Raw genomic sequence first — 17,940 nt, 5'->3', positions numbered from 1 at the left:
GGGAAGACAGCATCTGTTCACATCCATATTTATGCAACAATAAAAGAACAATGTGTTCTAAGAAAAACTCATTTTCACTTTGAGAAAACAGAATACAGCTGTGCGCACGCATAAAATGCTCTCCAAACTGCGCATTCCAACCGCCCGGCTGGTTACAGAAAGTTCCCCGCTGCATCGGCGGCGTGATTTACAGAAACATTGACAGGCGCGGGGGGTCATTGCCTTTCAAAGCGCCGCTTTCCCAATCTGCATTTACCACCAGATTACATAAGAGGAGACAGGAGCTCCTGCACGAATACGCATCAGCACTGGCAAAGTTCAGCAGGCACATGCATGCGGCACGCACGGTCTGCTGCTCCTCCACAGGCTGTCAGCCTCATCCAGGAACCAAACAAGTGTGGCGTCGTAGGAGAGGATGGATAAGGTTACAAACAGGCCATATGTTATGTTATGTTTCCCTCGCTGTTGGAATCAACAGGGGAGGACAGGCAGGTCTTCGATTTGAGGAGAAGAAGAAGAATATTTCCTTCTAGCTTCTGCGTGGTCACCTGCTCGCAACAAGTAAAATGAAGGCAACAAAGCCGGTCCCACATGACACCTAAATAAAATGGGCAGTGTGGTCACAGTCATTAGGAGCGGCCGTCAGCACAGCAAACATCGCCTCAGAGTCAAACATGAACCAGGTACGACAGAAACCTTTCCTCCAAATGGGATCTGTGCAAATATGAATCAAAGATGAACTGTTCAAGGCAGATTATACATAAAAATCAAGGTCACTGCAGCCTTTTTGAGCATTCCCCGAATGGAAATGTATTTTCCCAGAAATGCCTTGAGGGATTTTCTGGTAATGCAAAGTTTATTACAAAATTTCCACGTAAAAATGCAGCTACCACTGTCCTGGCAACTATATAAATGTCCCCCACACGCAAATCGTTGCGATTCGACTGGGACTCAAACCCTGTAACATCACATGAATGTGTGCGTTCTATATACAGAGGAAGTCATTGCCTCTGTATAAGGACTACAACCCCAAACAGTTAAACAAACAGTTTAAATGGAATCTTAATGCAAATGGAACCTACTAATTCCCAGAAATGGGCCCCGGTTGTGTGCAACAATCCTTCGAAGGATTAATCATTGCTGCCCTATTACCTCTTTTTTCATGCAGACCAGTAGCCATGACAGCAGCAATTTGTCGACATGTAGGCAGGAATCTTCTTCGCTGGTGGTTCACAGCGAGCCCGTGTCTCCTGCTAACACACCTGTGCGAATGGCGTGGAAGGAAGTCAAACCTGGGGGGGGGGGGGGGGCGCTGCTGTGTGAAAAGGGTAGCAAGGCTGCTCCCGAGTTAGTTCTTTTTGGTGTTAGCAGCACCGCTGTCGCAGGGATCTGGGTTTTGACTTTGACTGAAACCAGGTAATTTCTTGTATAGATCAAGGATTGCGGAATGATGGCGCCCATTTTAAAGATTTAAAGAGATGATGGGCACCGTATTTCCTCCTGTAACTTCACTGTTCTCTAAAGGATCAACATGTGTTTGGGCTGAAAGCCTCTACGTTGCTGCTGTGGTCTCTACTGAGTCTATGCTACCGTCAAAGGTCCTGTTTACTGTTTGCAGATGTCACTGCTCTCCAGTCGGCAGGGCGGAAAATAGAGAATCAACAAGAGCCATTTTATCATCATGACTCTGAGAGGTAGCATCATAGAAGGAGGCAAGAACCCAAACACAGTGAACCACACTAACAATCCTTCTGTAGCTCTCATCAGCACCTTTATTTCTGAGAGGGAAGAACATCTTTAGACTCGCCAGGCAGGCACAAGAAAACCCAGATATAAGGCAAGTTGAATGTGAATTACGTGCCTAAAAATAGCTTCTGTCTACACTTAATTGGAGCAAATAGAAGTTTGATTTACGACAAAATAACAAGAAGGAAGCTACCGGGTGGTTAAGACACTATTTGCTGACAGTTACAATAAACCGGCGACAGCGCTGCCACGGGCGGGCTGCTGGTTGCAGCCTGGGCAGCTTCCAGATTCTGTCAAATTGGAGCAGATCTCAGATCTTAAAGGATGCTGATGTGCTCCCTCACTATTCCTCCTTTTTTGCTCCCCTCCTGCTGTTCTCCTCCTACTCCTTAAACCTCCCCGGTATCCTAAGCAGCATTTAATTGTGAAGGACTGAGCCGGGGTAGGAGTAATCAGATAAGGGGGGGGGGGGGAATCACGTGGGTGCACATTGGCTAACGGAGGATTAATAACACGGGTTCAGATTGTCTCCCCGGCAAATGGGAGGTAAAAAAGAGTGACAGGAAGGAGAGCAAAAGATGATAAGGAGGATAAGGGGTTCTCAGATGAGCAGAGAGTGAGAAGGGAGGAGAGGGAAATAGAGAAAGGGAGTTGGAGCAGTGAGAGAGAGAGAGAGTGGGAGGAAGAAAGAGCGAGAATAGGAGGCAGCACAGCGCAGTGTTGGGGGGGGCAGAGATGTAGACACAGGAAGCCTCTGCTGCTGCAAGCCACTGAGGACGGCAGGCAGAGAGAGAGAGAGAAGACGGAGAGAGAGAGAAGCCCCCAGCATTTCCGAGGCCAGCCCAACGAGGAGGAGAGGGCTCAAGAGCACTACAGCGGATGGTGGGAGGAGAAGCTGAAACAGAGGGATAAAAAGAGGGGAGAAAGGCTGTGATTAAGTCAGATGCAGGCTCGTGCAGCAAAGGGGGATTAGGTGGGTGGGATCTCCAACTGGGAGGGGACAAAAGCAGATAAAAGTTTTGGAGGCGGCAGAAGGGGAAAGAGACTAATAGATAGATGTCGCTGTTAATGGCCAAGGTAGGTGGAGACCCATGGAAAAAGAGGAAGAAGCTCCCCGGAGTCGTCCTTCCCCTTTTCCGCTTTTTTGTCTTTCTGTGAGGCTGCCGGACGACATCCATCACAATGTTCTCTGACAGCGGGGCACCGGCACCTGGGGAGCAGAAGAGCTTCAAGCACCACACCCCGCACTTCATCCCGTGGCTGCGCAACAGTCTGAAGCCCCAACACGACAGTGACCTGGGGCTTAACGGACCGTACAAATCCGGCTCGGAGGCCCCCGGCCATCTGACCCCGCTGGAGAGAGCCAAAGGCATCGGACTCTTCTCCATTCAGGGTAAAGAAAAGAAGAAGGGGGAGCTGCGTCTCAATGGCGTGGGGATGGCGAGGATATTGCCGGTGGTGCTGAGGGGGCACCACATACTGCCCGGGGGCCTGGGGAAGCAGAAGCAAGACAGAGCTTCCAAGTGGAGCCAGCCTCCAGAGCTCCCCGCTGACCTGGTTGCAGGAGATCTCCAGCAGGGTCTGAGCGACAACTCCACATCTGCACCGGAGCACAACAGCAGCCTCCTCCAGGCACAGAACCACGGGACCGGCACCTCAACATACGGACCGCTTGTGGGAGCCCCTCCTGCAGCCAGTCCAGAAGATCCAGAACGTAAAGCAACTGATGTGGAGGAACCCAAGGTGAATGTGTGGGACTATGGCAGCAGTACCAACTACCGCCAACGAGAGCTCCATTCATCCAGCTGGATCGGTTCTGACCGCCGGGGACTAACAGAGCACAGCCTGACTTCCAGCTTCGGCCGCATCCAGCAGAAGAGTAGGAAGTCCCAGAGCCAGAGAGACCTGAGGGAGCCACCTGTGGAGGGCCTCAGCAGGCCCCTCAACGGAGTCGTGCTCTCCACCGGAGTTTCGGAGAGAGGCTTCAACTGCGCGGCAACTCTCCGAGGCCCCAGGAAGCCCAGAACGAACTCGGAGTACGCTGGGATCCTGGGCCCGAACCAGACACGTGTCCAATGCAGACCGACCGCTGATAGAGCGCTGCAAGTGAAGGAAGTGGGCTGCAGCGGGAAGGTGGTTAGAAATCAGATCAAGAGAGTGGTGGACAACCTGGAGCAGGTTCTTCGTGCGCTGAGGGACGTCCAGCAGGAAATGAGAGAGGTAAGGTGTTGAATTTCATTCAACTCTACAGGAAAGACCGGAACAAAGATTCTAAATGGCTTTTATTGATGTTTCCCACAAACAGCTGACCTTTCACTCTTTTCTGTAACACAACCTGGGATGAGAAACTATTTATATCCTCTCTCGTTTATTTCCTTGTGCAACAAACATCCGTCTTAGAAGAAAATGATAAGGGCTGGAGGTGGTTGTAACAGTGCCCGACACAAATGCACGTCCTCAGCAGAATTGAACGAGCATTGGAAAGACAGCAGCGGGTTTGCAGGAATCCGCCCCATTCGGCTGCTTCTCAAAGCCTCCTCGGCGTCCAGCCTCCAGCTCTTTTGCGAACCTTTGTAGGAGCGCCTGACATGCTAGTTAAGTCCCATTTGCATGATGTAGAGGCAGCTGAGAACAGGCTGTGACAATGGGTGAGGCAGCCACCTTCTCTCCTGCTTCTCTCTCACCCCCCCTCTCATCTCGCCTCTAATCTACCTCCTCATGGACGAGTCAGCTCCAGGCACAGCTGGATGGAGCCTGATGCTTTTAATAATCGCCATCCAGGCCTCTTGTGCCTCGCGCTGCTGTGACGCGTTCGCCTCACCTCTGGCCGACCCATCTGAATCTCTGGGGTCTCCAAAAGCCAACGCGGTGACTTTACCATCTTGTCTTCTACGTGACATCGTGAATATCACGCTGGTGACGGAGCGTGTTGGTTATACGAAACGATGAGGAGCGAGGAACAGTGGGAAAGAAAATGGCAAATTTTCATAACAGAGTGACAGATCAAAGGCACACTGAAGACATATTTATTTCAAAGCCTTGTTTTATCATTCTGTTGCATGAGCAGTAACCCCGGGTCTTATTTAATAATCAATCCCTGTGATAAAAAGAAATCTTTAAAGTGCATTAAAGCACCACAACACAACTCGGGAGGTAGAACGGTTAGCGTCGAGTATGACTAGAAGGGTCGCGAAACATTGTTTTTAAGAGTCACTCATGGGAGTAAACCAGGACCCTTTTCTCTTTGATCTCCTTTGATTTGTGACGTTAACAAGCGGCCCCTGCCCGAAGTCACTCGACGGGAATACAGTATGTGCGCGGCAGTTCAGTCACACAAAATGTCTCACCCGTAGCTCTGGGTTTGTTTTATTTTTTTAAAAAGAGGTAGAACGAGACAAATCCAGGCCACCCTTTGACGAGGAGGCAGCGGAAAACATGGAACAAACCAATAATTCATCTGTTTCAGCGGGGACTGAGGATTTATTATACAGCAGGTGGGGAGAGGTCAAGCATTTTCCAGTGTAATTTTCTCCAATGTCTGGCCTACATCATTTTGTGTGTGTGTGTGTGTGTGTGCGTGTGTGTGTGTGTTTGTCTATATAAAATGTAATAAAAATAATGGTGAAATATCAGGACTGCGCTCCAACTGGCAGAAGAGGCTTTAGATTACTATAAATGGTGGAAATTCCAGGTGGAATGAGGGTTTAAGCTGCTAAGATGACAGTAATGCAGCGCTTAAGTCTGGTTAGATTCTCCTCCTTCCTCTGTTTTGCTCTCCATCACTCGGATAAATTACATAAAACTGTCAAAATCGCAGAGAGATTATGCAGCCTACTAAGTCTTTCGTTAATTAGCTCCTCCTCTGAAAGACAAGCACATCTATCGAACTCTCGTCTTTTATTTTGCAACCCAGGCTCCCTGTTAATTCATTCCTTCATAACCGAGATAATGCTGTGACATCTTTGTGACATCATCGGGATGAACTTATCAGCATGCGTCCTGACAAACAAACTCATATTCATCTGTTATATCAGCGCCCCCCTTTGCACTTCTGGTTTCCTTTCACCGGTCCTCGAGGCAGTATATTGATCCAATCATTCTTCTTATAATGATGGTGTCTTCTGGTGTCCATTCGATGTCTCTTGCTTCAGTTGGGTGAGGTGATGCTGGGTTGGATTGATAAAAGCGTGACGTGCGTGGACTCGTATTGTCAATATGTGAGGGACAAAGTTGAAAGAGGAGGGCGTGTTTTGACAATCGATGCAGTTTCTCGGAAAGACCAAGGTTGTTCTGTCAGAATTCTGTGAATAAGTCAAGCAGAACTGTGAGACAATCTTCCTCCGTCTTTAACCGTCACAACAAAAATCCTTCCAAGAAAAAAAAACAAAAACCTTTTTCTTGGTTTGCGCTTCTTGAGATGAATTAAAAAGATCTTTGACAGATGAGGTGTCGGCACATAATGGACCTCTCCTCATTCTGACTGCTCCACATTGACAGCTGTTGTTTCAGTCGATCAAACCTCTCGCCGTGTTTTCTAGGTGGTGCAGCAGATCGATTTCCTGACCTCGTCTATCGACGTGAGCGACGACGAGCAGCAGAGCGCCGCAGGAGGCGACGGCGCCGACAGCTCCCCCTCAGGTTCCAGTTCCAGCGTGGCGACGGTGGGCGGTTTCCGTCGGAGGCCCTCGGAGCTCGGAGACAAGCCGAGTGCCGCGGGTTCATCCGGCCGAAGAGACCATCACCGCAGGAGCGTTTCGCCACCAAACGCGCTCCTCAGCGCGGTCGCGTCTGGGCTTTCGCCAGACAGGGTTTTGAGTCTTCGCTTCACCTCCCAAGCGGCGCCGCTGCGGCCCGGCGGCAGCCTCCGTTCCTCCAGTCCTCCTCAGTTGGAAGCCGATCTGGACTTTAATCCAGCTCCCCAGAAGAGCCTCCCCGTCCGCCCCCCCACTCCTGGTCTATCGCCTCTGACGGTGAACCTCCATCACCCCAGCAGCCCCGGTTCTCGACCCCACTCCCCGGGGCCTTCCACCTCCATCCGAGTCTCTCCGTCCTGCCCCCCGTCTCCAAAGATTAAGCCACCCCCCACACTCTGCCCTTCTGTCATCATCGAGAACAAAATCCGGCATTACCAGAACCTGCAAAGTGACCACCCATCTGTTGGTCAACCTTCGTCTCCGTGGCTTCAGCCTCCATCTGCCTGCTGCCCACCCACCAACATGGAAACTCAATTTCCAGCTGGTGATCACAGAGAGGAGCCGCCATCCTCGGCACACCCTGTCAACGGACCGTTGCAGGGGCGTACGGGCCCCGTATCCGCAAAGCCGTCGGCGGCACAAGGCGGCCGGGGACGCAAGCCGCCCCCGTACCCCCACCACAGACTCTCCGAGCAGGGGAAGAAAGAGGAACCCCGCAAAGCTCCCCCCTACCCCGAGAAGAGAAGGCTGCTCTCAACCACAGTGTGAGACCACGCAGTGGGAGGTGGAACGGAGCCACATGCGCAGCGCCGATCGTGAGCGTGAAAGGACGGAGAGTGATTCAACGCTCGCCAGGTTTCCAAGGTGACAAGACGCACACACGACTCAGGGTGAGTATGTCGGGGAGAACAGCTTGGCTCTGCAAATGTCCTCTCCACCCTCTCTCCTCCTATAAGAGCCTCTTGGGCATAAAAGCTGAACACACAGGACATTGTAACATCTGTCTGGGTTAATGCTCCGGTAACAGGAGCCTCTCTACAGATGCTCACTTCTCACCCAGGCTCTCACACTTGGTAAAAGGGCAATGGAGATAGTCCAATTAGTGGGAAATATGAGGGAAAATGGAATGTCAAGACAAAGTTCTGACTGATTAGTGGACTCAGCCTGTGTATCAGCATGGACAGGGTTAGATAATTGCCGCCGGGAGGCCCGACGCTCTGTGGTGTGAAAACCTGATGTTACGGCGCCTTCGAAAACCTGATGTATTGTAGACAGAAATGCAACTGGACGGATGTGTCAGAGTTGATATTTATATTTAAGAGAAAAGTGATACTTCCAACACGTTGCACCAAGCAGGAATGACACTGGGGTGCTTTCTAAGCGTCCGAAGAACTTTTTATAGGATGGAACGGTTCCAGGCTCATTCCATTCCGTTCAATTCAAATATATTCATACAGCATCCGCGGCATTCAAGATGGACCCCCGAATAATAACAAGCAGAATCCCTCTAACAGGGAGAAACCTTGAGCAGGCTCATATATCTGCTTTACATGTCAGTAAAATAATATTGTAATGATGACCAGCAGATATCTGCGTCTGAGTCACTGCCCTCCACAGTCTTTCCAACGCTACCGATGGTGAGCAATGCATCCGCAAAAATGTGCAACAAACACATTGTGCGGCTACCTGGGGGGGGGGCGAACAAACTCCTCTCGCTCACAGTCTCGGCCAGCTGTTGTGCTGTAGTTGTTTTCCTGGCTGTCTGTGGGAAGAGACTAATAAATATGCATGGACTTTAAAAAGAAAACCTCCCCAAAACCATGCAGAGCTACTTTGTTGCTCTAGTCTCCCCCGTGTTAGCGTTTGGGGGACAAGAAGATGGACAGTATGGACAGACGGTATCGCCCGTATGGGTGGGGCACAATCGGCCGCTAGTTGTGGTGGGCAGCAGCGCACCGTCTCCACGTGTCTTTTCGGAGGCCAGGGGCAGCTGGTCACGCCACCAGACGGCTCTTGCTCGATACATCGTATTTCCATTGCTGCCTGTGGCTGGACCGAGCCGGCCGCGGTCCCCATCTGTTCCCCTCTAAATGTCAGGATGCTCAAATTGAAAGAGGAGGTGGCAGGTGTGTGCGTGTGTGTGTGTGCGCGCACGTGCGTGTGTGTTAAAGGCAACGGGCAGAGGAGATTTTTATCCCTTGTAAAATGTGTTTTGGTGGGTTCGCGTGGGTTTGAATAAAGAGTCGGGCCAGCGTTGCTCTTTATTCCCAGCAAACAGAATCTATTCAAAGTCGGAAAACAGCAAGTTAATCCGTCTTTTAAATAAATCTTACAATTATCTTCTAGGAATTCACATTCAGGCATATTTTTCCGCAACTCGAGTTAAGCCCTAACGACCCAGAACGTGCTTCCTCATTAATCTGCATTTACAGGCCTGCGGGGGGTTAGCAACATCAGGCCTCCGAAAACACAGAGGGCTTCTTGCTGGCCTCAATTACTTACTCAAGGGTTCTGCCAAAGTTTATAGAATAACTTTATAAATAGCCAGGCAGGCGCAAACATGCTAAAAAAAAAAAACCAACAAAAAAACAGTTTACGTTAATGTAATGCCACGTTGTTCAGCGTGAGCATGTCAAATTTCCCAGGATTCCATTGTGCAGATGGACGCCGCAGCGAGCCCGATCCACCCGCCGAGGAGGACTTTCAGGAAGCTTCGACTGCAACAGTTGGGATGCCGATTTCATCCCCGAGGTCACGTTAGTCTCTAATGCACGGCCTCTTAACAGAAGTAAGCCCCCGGGCATGAGCACCCCCCCCCCCAGAAGAGTCTGCAAAACATCTGGTACCAGATGGTGACCAGTAGGGAAAGCATTAAAATCATGGATGGCAGCACAAAGCCAGCTCTTCCTCCACAGACCGGCCAGCTCCAGAGGAGACGACGTTCTCCCTCACCAGGATCTGAAGTCACCAGATTCCTTGATTACCAAGAGCTTCAAGTGTTTTGGCTCTGAACACATTCCTTATTTGCAGATGTGCCTCAGTGATTCGGAATGAACTCCCGCCAGTTTGAGTGCGTTCTTGATTGCCGGTTGTGCTTAACGGGGGATGAATAAATCTCTCCTGACTCCATAAGCCCACAAAGATCATCGCTCTATACGTTCTCATATGCGCCTGTGGATTTAGCAGATCCTCCCCGCAAAGCCTCTCCCCCCTAGAAATTAAAAAGAAACAATGGAAGCTCTTTATCTGGTGAAAACGTTTATCCGAGGACAATATACGCTAATTGCTTCCCGAATCACTTTTTTTTGGGTGGGAATTAATTCAGTATAAAACTGCAGAACCTTCCTTTTTAGGTTGGGAATAAACCTCTGCTGCTGCACGTTTACATTAAGCATACATTGAATTCCGCCTTTAGTTTGCTTGACAGATGTCGGCCGGGCTTTTGAAGCCCGCGGCGTCGGCTGTGACCGAACGGTGACACCGCTGGGATTATTTGATGCCTCCCCCCATTTCACGTTTACCCTTTAATGATGCTGCGGGAGCTTCAGTCGGATCGCGGCTGACGCAAGAAGACCAAAAACATCCTTCTCCAGAAGTGTCTTTATTGGAACGGTCGCTGAATCAAAACAATATAAAACAAGTCTGACTTTAGTAACGTTGGGATTTTCTTCTATTCTGGGTCAGGCTGGGGACGCCGCGACCCCAGAGACACTTCTCTCTCTCTCTCCAGCTCTCACCAAAAAAAAATCACCTCCGGACAGAAGCTGAATCCAGACCAGAGAAGGTCTCGGCGCTTAATCCCGGTTCGGAATTAAAATCCGAAATCAATTCCACGAACTGTCTCCATCGATGTTGGGAAGATGAAGGGAGAGGAGGCAGTGGCACCCGGAGATAAAGGGGAAAGTTGTCGGGAAGGTGCCGGAGAACCTCCACGTAAACACACATTCAAACCCACATTCATGGCGAACTCAGACTGACACCAGAAAGAAACGTGACGCGATCACTTTATCAACGTTGCTGTGATAAGAGGCTACTATCCGCTCTATTACAAGTTTACCTTCTGGCCAAGACCACTATCAGAACGCATCGCGAGCAGAACCAATCTGTTTTTGGTGGATGAAATGTGTGCTTACTCATCCGGAAAAGAATGAGCGGGTGATGATAGCGCTGGGGATTACTCACTTTGGTCTCAGGATTACACATGATGGATAAGTCCCTTCCAAAGCAAAGTGTTATCTATATTTCACATGCTGGCTACAATCCTCTATACATCGCTATACATCCCGAGTGGATCAGAACAGATTTACTCTCTGGAAAGCCTCAGGAAAAACTATGGAAGCACTTTATCTTGTGGCAGGCTGTTGCATTTCAGATCACTTTTAGTAAAAAACTAAAACAAAACAAGAGTTTTGTAACAAGTCGCAGGTACATTTGCAGAAAACAAACCTAGTAATTAACGTGACGACAAGAAATGTCGTATCATCCCATGTCCCGATTTTTGGTCGTCACTGCTGAAGAGTTCCACCCATTCCATCCTTCATTAAACAGAGCTGACAAGCAGGTTCCACGCAGAGCTCACCGCGGCGCTCTGATGGCTCCAAACACCAGCCAAAGCCAAGTTCGGCCGCTTACAGTTCGTCGTGTTGCGTCCGTCCAATGACGGTCAGCTTGGCCAGTTGAGCTCTGAACTTCCCGTCCTTCTGGGTCACTGAAGGCAAAAACATAAGCAGGGGTATTAAAAGGGAGGACTTCCTGTTTGGTATAACCTCCCAAAGTAGACAGCCACAAATCTCAACTGGTAGCAGTAAAGTGGGTGGACAACTCAGATGCTATCAGCAAAAAAGCTGTAGTAATCTTTCTTTCCTGTAGATGGTTCCTTCCTGTATACTTAAAAGAAATAAATTGAATTTTAACATGGCTTGGAGAAAAGGAGCCCCTTTTACCGAAGCCTACCAGGAGAGGGGGCTTTAGATGATTAGCCCTCGTTTTGGGACACTTCTCCTGTCTTGATCTTTATTTACCTTAACGATTTATGCTCGTTCTGACGGCTGAACAGCTCCCCCTGGTGGATCTGTTGAATATTATCCCCTCAGTGGCAGTTTCCCCCGCTGCTTTGCAATTTCGCGCATGTATTTCAAAATAAAATAAATGTAAATAAACCTCGTGAGCTGAAATACTCCCAGAGGTCCAACGGAGAAGGGATTATCTAAATCTGTTGAAACTGCTGGATTTGTTGGTCTAAAAGCCTTTGTTCTTAGCAGCTTATCTGCAGAAAATCACAACTACTGTAACTCTGATGACTTGTCAAATCTCTCTAATTAAAGTCCGGAGCTGAAGCCACCATGGGGATTCCCGCAGTAGCGGGAGCAACAAATGATGCTGCGGGGACAAATGGCAGCCCACTCACAGCTGCAGTTATGCCTCTGAAGGGAAATCAGCAGGGAATGAGGGGAGGGGGATTGACAAGGCAAGCAGGGGCTGATTGAACACCGAGGAACGCAATCAATTTCTCACCTGTTGTTTCTCCAACGGTAAATTCTTCTGGGTTCAACTGCACGTCGCCCTGTCCTGCTGCTGATGTCTGTGACTGGAAATGTATACATAAGGGAAGAGAATAATGAGTAAGCGGAACAGGATGCGAGGCGGAACAGTAGACGCTTATTTTTTGGCGTTTCTTTTGTACAACAGATTGGCCAAGAAAAGTGGGAGGATGCGATGACAGGGTCAAGTAAATCCCGCGCGGGGGTGGCAGGTGTGCGGGGTTATTTTTGAAATGGCGTTTATGGAGTTATTTTCTGGATGTGTACTTGCAGGGCACGGAAACGGCGGGGGGAGGACACTAGCTCGCTCTAACGTCTGTCAGAACCGTTCGTGTGAGGGGAGGGGGTAACGAAGACGAGTCCAGGAGAGCTCTGCTTCACCAGCCACTACACCTGACCCCCGCAGGGGAAGTGAGTTCGGAGAGTGTCCTGACATTAACCTGCACAAATATGGTGATGATGATTCTTGGAGAAATAAAAGTTGTTCTTTTTTTCTTACTTTCTCCGCCTGTGTTTGTGAGTCATGCACGAAATGTGACATTTCTGACGTATTTAATCCCAGATCCAGTCGGCGCAACGACGGCAAAATACGACACGGCCTCATTAAAGTCGGTTGCAAATGTTCTCCTTTTGTTGTCAAAGTAAATAAGATCAGAGCTGCTTCTTTGCTCTTGACAAAAAGGTGGGGGCGTGGGGGGAAACCCTCCTTAAAAACGAGCTTTGTGTCTGACACTTGTGCCGACGCTGTCAAAGCTCAGGAAAGAGAATGTTTGATCTCAACGCTGACGGAAGGTAGACACGTGCAACACAAGCCCAAGACAAAGAAAACTCCCGACTGCAGTTTGCTAAGCCGGAGAATCTGAGCTTTTACACTGAGCGCTCAGTAGAAGAAAAAGCTCAAGTGTGAAAACTGATGTTCCAACTGCAGCATTAGAAGATCGGGCTGCAAATGCCAACAAGTTAAATCCACGGAATGCTGAACGAGCACCACAGCGCGTCCAAAATGCAGTTTTACGCTGCAGTTCATCACCATATGTTTGACACCGTCTGCTTACAAAAATATGCACGTGAGGCGACCGGCTCAATCCTCTCGGTCTCCGAGTGCCCTTCACTCTGTCACATATTGTTACTATAATGGAATTTTCTGCTGAACCAAACAGATACACAACACAATGCCAACAAAAGAGATTTAACAGGGCTGTTTGTTTGATACTTACGTAAGCATTAGCATATTCAATTTTGGCTCCCTTCAGTTCAGCTTTGAACTGAGTGAAGAACAGGTACGATTTACCCTTGGGCCTGGGTGAAAATGAAAAGCAAATGCGTTACAACGTGAAACCATTTGCATACAGTCTGAACGTGTTAAGTCAGTAAGTTGTGAATAAATTTAATCCACCGAGGTAGGAATGGTTGTTTTGTTTCCCTGCTTTCTGTTAATTATCACATCCAACAGCGGGGTCGACCTACTGAAGATGAAACAGGTTTCTCTGTGTGTGTGTGTGCGTGTGTGTGTGTCTCACCTCCACACGGAGCAGGAAAACAGTCTGTCGTCGTCACTCAGTCCCACACTCATCATCCATTGCTGTTGGCACAAAAACAGTCCAAATATTAATATGGAAATAGGCCAAAATCAACCGTGCGAACTTGATGAACAAGTGACCTTCGAGAATTTCTGCTCAGACGTGCAAAAGCCCGTTTCTGGCAGTTGCAGCTTCTACAAAGCGTCTGTTCATGTCCCTGGCATTTACAAATAGAGTGTGTGGACTTTAAAACAACAGTGTGAACACATTTATCAACATCTTGCAGAAATTCAAATTTGCACAAATTTTCAGGATCTGCCAAAAGCCTTCACTGGCTTGGCAACATGACACAAATACAAGCAGAACATCGTCGCAAAACCAGATTGTCGCACCCGTTCAGACAGGTTTCACTGGTTTTGAACCAATTTTATTTCTAAAGTCAAAGAAGTGGTAAAACCAGCCAACAATGTGCTGGACAAAGATGGTGAAATACCCAAAACAAAAATAATAGAATCATTACCACAAGTGAAACAATCAAAGAACACTCACCTCATTTGTCCCCCCTTGTGAAGCATAAGTGAATGTGCATTCATAGTCTTTCTGAAATAACAACATACAGCAGGTTAACATAAAGTTAATGCTGCAGACTTAATGGTAGACGGTGTTCATTCATAAAAACATTGGAAACATTATAAAAATTGAAGATAGGTTACAATCGTCTACTTGTGAAAACGAGATGAAAAAAATATTGTAATTTTAAATCATTATGTAGGTCATTTTGTCATTCTACAAGAATATCGACGTCATTTAAGAGGAAGAAAATGAAACTACAGATGAAGCGTCTGACACTGCCTTAAACGTGACAAAATGGAGCATAATAGCACAGAGTTAAAGCTAAATTATTGAATATATCTTCTATTAATTGCAACATTAAAAATAAAAATCAGTTAAGGTCGCTCCATGTTCAGCCAATGAGCGACGCCGTTGTGGCAGCCTGGCAGCGACGTGTCGGCCTCTCACAGGCCGTGTCGTCATCAAGCTGCGACGATAACTGCTCAGCGGAATGTAGTTTTTCCCAATCACTCATGAAAGATATATGTGCAATCAAATAAACGCATGGGTAACCGAATTCACGTATTCTTCGTTGAAACACTGCACGTTTGATTATCATTTTTTAATACTAATGATAATCATACATTTGATTAATACCAATTTCTGTAGTGACGGGTAAATTCATTGCTCTGGGAGCCGGTAAAGATGTTTAGTTTGACTGCATGGTGTACCCATTAGATCTACTAAAACACAATGTAATCGTAAAAAGAAAGTAAATACTGGGATAAAAGTTTCTTACAATCCCCTCGGTAAAAGTGTACACCGTTCCTCCGGGTCTGATGTCCAATTCGACGGTCTTAGTAGACTCAGCTGAAACATCAGCCGGGAGAAACGCCAGTGCAACCACAAACGCCAAACGAACAGCGAAAAGATAATTGTGAATCGCCATTTCTTCGTTCTTCCGACTTTCTCTGACAGTAGCGTGCAGCGGAGTGGTTCCTGATCCCCGATGTATCTGGTCCGCCTCTCTTGATGACGTCACGGCGAGCGACACACCGTCAAATCAAGGAAATAACGTGAAAACCTCAAATAGAAAACAACAAACATCACGGGGGTTCTCTATTAAAACTAAGCAATAAATTTCCCTTTTTTTAAAAAAAAAAAAGTGGGGAAAAAAATCGAGAAATGACCAGTTAGTTGCATGTAATACCACTTGATGTCGCCCTTAGCCAAGCGGAGTCATATTCAATTAAAAGAATCTGGCTGCTCTGGTATTTTATTTCTGGTCTTTTCCACTAAATGCTTTTTCTCATGCTGCATTATTCACTCAAACGACTCCAGTTTTACAGAGGCAAAATTTTTGAAGCTGTTTTGAATATCCATTTAGGACAGGGAAACTGGATGTGCAGATATCAGCAATATCAGTGCTAATCATATCTTTCATTATGGGGATCCTGGCTGTTATTTTTATGCACATATCTGTATGAAACATATCCCGTCTGTCAGTCTGTCTGTCCATTGGTGGTTCTGTAGTCCCACATGCAGACAGGATATTTCTGTGAGACAACAAAGCAGCATTTAGTCCACATAGAGACCACCTCTGTCTCCTCTAGAGGTAAATGTTTCTTTTATGGGCTGGTCGCAGCTCCAGTTGTTGTGTGTGGGTGTAAAGGAGAGGTCACAAGCAATCTTCTTTAATTTATGACATCAAGTTTACGTGTCACCAAGGATGGCCTACATAACACATGGGGCTTATGTCCGTCTGTCTTCATCTGAATCATTTAATTTCACAGCAATGATCTTGGTAGGAGCAACTGCAAATGTTGACAAGACTTAGTGACACCTTTGATCATTTTAAAAGGGGCTGAAATGGAGGAGAACGATGATTGCAGAAGAGATTAAACTGGTTGTGAGCCCACTCATTCAGGCACTTATCCAAACATGACCTCTCTGTGGAGCCCACACCATCTTTGGTCAGTGAATTTGAGCATGACGGTGGGTCAGTAACCAAGCCTCCCTCAGCTGCCCCGGCTGCTGTTTGCTCAGGGCAGGTCCGCCCGGGCGTGTAGGGTGGGCAGAGGTGCCAATTGCCTCTGCCTGTTCCGTGTGGAGATGGCAAGGAGGGGAGAAATTCCACAGATATGCAGGCAGCCAGGAGAACCTGAGAGGAAGCTGCTGACATCAGCAGCGACGCAGCAGCCGTCTTGATCACGCTCTGCGACCAGGAGCGACCAGGAGCGACCAGGAGCTGACTGTCTGGGAGTTCCGACCACAAGTGCCAAAGCCAGCAGCAGAGACCACAGAGACACCTGATGGAAATCTTTGCAGACGCTAACTGCAAAATACAGCTTCCTTCCACCAGAAGAAGGCTGGTTTCTTGTTTCATTTAACATTTAAATCACTTAAAATGATTAGGATTCTACCTGCAGCGTACTTTTAACCACTTGAACATGTTTGATTATCGTCTTTAGGGCAAAAAATGTTCCTTCACTGAGAAAACTCACTAACTGGTATCAGAGTGGCCCAGTTGATATCTGATAGCCAGCAGGTTGTGGGTTGGATTCCATATCTTTCTATATGGAGTCTGCATGTTCTCCCTCTACCTGTTTGGGTTTCTTCCAGTTTCCTGCTCGTCAGGCTATTGAAGACTCTAAAGTGCTCCTTGGTGTGATAAACTTGTGATCTCTGTTTGTACCTCAGCCTCTCACCCAGGGCTGATTCATGAAGGAGGGATGTTCTACAGTTCATTAATTAATATGATCAGTTATAAGTTGATGTCACAGCGTTTATTTATGTTTATGGCCTCTTGTGAGCCAAGTTGTTCCTCTGAACGAGGCTCATTCACACCCGTGAGCTCATTATAACAGACGGGCTGAAGAGATCCATCTCTTGCTGACAGGGTAATAATCGACACTCTGCCAGGGTACACATTTATCAAGCGTGACTAATATTCAGAGCTGGAAAACACAAACAGAGCTGTTCATTATGTTGTCAGGACAGATCAGGGCGTCATTTCCCACCATCAGAACCGGCTCTACTGTTTAATTACCGCGACCGAATGTGTTAAATCACCTCGGATGTTCATTTTTAACACTCTTTTTTTAAAGTGTGATCATTGGTGAATGCATTCAAAGCCAACTCACACACGCTGTGGTGTGTTTATGTCTGGATACGTGGTCTGTGTTTACTTTGTACAGAAAGTTGCTGTTTGTTTGAGAACGGTGGAAACGGCTGGATATTTTCTGTCCTCTTGGTATTTCCGACATCCTGAACAAAGAAACGATGTTTGACTGGGCAGGACGGCCTGTTCGTGGTCTCTGCGCGTCTCCCCGTTTACACGCAATTGTGGTTTTTAGGGCCTGTCTGCATCTGATATAGGGAAGCGTGACCAATGATCCGCGCACTTTTCCTCCCTCCGCCACTGTGCAAACACTCAGTGGACCATCTGGGCGAATTAGTGTTTTATTGATCGAGGGGTGTTGTTATTTTCGTTGCAGACAGGCGTCCCACAGGAGGCTGCAAACGAGGCCAGAGGCTGAAAGGAGGGCAGCCAGGTTATTTAACGGCAGCCATTCTAAATGTGTGCATTGTTACTGGCATTTTTACGCATGTGCGCCAGACAACCTCATCGTGTCCCCTCAGCTACCAAACACATGTTAATCCGTCTGACATACATGTAACACACACAAGACCGTCTGTCTGCTCAAACGCTGACTTACTTTTGACTGTGAAGCCGCGAAACATTTGTTCCAGAGGCAGAAATTCCACCTTAGGCAGAACAGGAGGTTGTGCGATATGATATAGAAGCTGGGAGATCCGTTATAATGCCTGGATTTTATTATGCTATATGGTTATATATCTATATGGTATGATTTACGACATCCTCAT

At 47.7% G+C, this 17,940-nt stretch overlaps 2 protein-coding genes across 2 annotated transcripts; one reads left to right on the top strand and one right to left on the bottom strand.

The window, feature by feature from the left end:
* The first annotated feature begins 2,266 nt into the window (after positions 1-2,266).
* LOC115247236 (uncharacterized) lies at positions 2,267-12,478 on the top strand. The gene is made up of 3 exons (XM_029828361.1): positions 2,267-3,966; positions 6,285-7,330; positions 12,254-12,478. Exons 1-2 carry the CDS (start codon positions 2,929-2,931, stop codon positions 7,206-7,208), a joined length of 1,962 nt encoding a protein of 653 aa, XP_029684221.1. The 5' UTR covers positions 2,267-2,928; the 3' UTR covers positions 7,209-7,330; positions 12,254-12,478.
* On the bottom strand, positions 10,023-15,083 carry mydgf (myeloid-derived growth factor). The gene is made up of 6 exons (XM_003974197.3): positions 14,852-15,083; positions 14,050-14,100; positions 13,501-13,562; positions 13,198-13,279; positions 11,955-12,027; positions 10,023-11,148 (listed from the first exon to the last, which is right to left on the bottom strand). Exons 1-6 carry the CDS (start codon positions 14,999-15,001, stop codon positions 11,069-11,071), a joined length of 498 nt encoding a protein of 165 aa, XP_003974246.1. The 5' UTR covers positions 15,002-15,083; the 3' UTR covers positions 10,023-11,068.
* Between the last annotated feature and the right edge of the window lie 2,857 nt (positions 15,084-17,940).

The sequence above is a fragment of the Takifugu rubripes genome, chromosome 20 (assembly GCF_901000725.2).
Source record: "Takifugu rubripes chromosome 20, fTakRub1.2, whole genome shotgun sequence".
Lineage (NCBI taxonomy): Eukaryota > Metazoa > Chordata > Actinopteri > Tetraodontiformes > Tetraodontidae > Takifugu > Takifugu rubripes.
The sequence above is the reverse complement of the archived record's forward strand: the minus strand, read 5'-3'. Positions and strand labels throughout refer to the sequence as shown.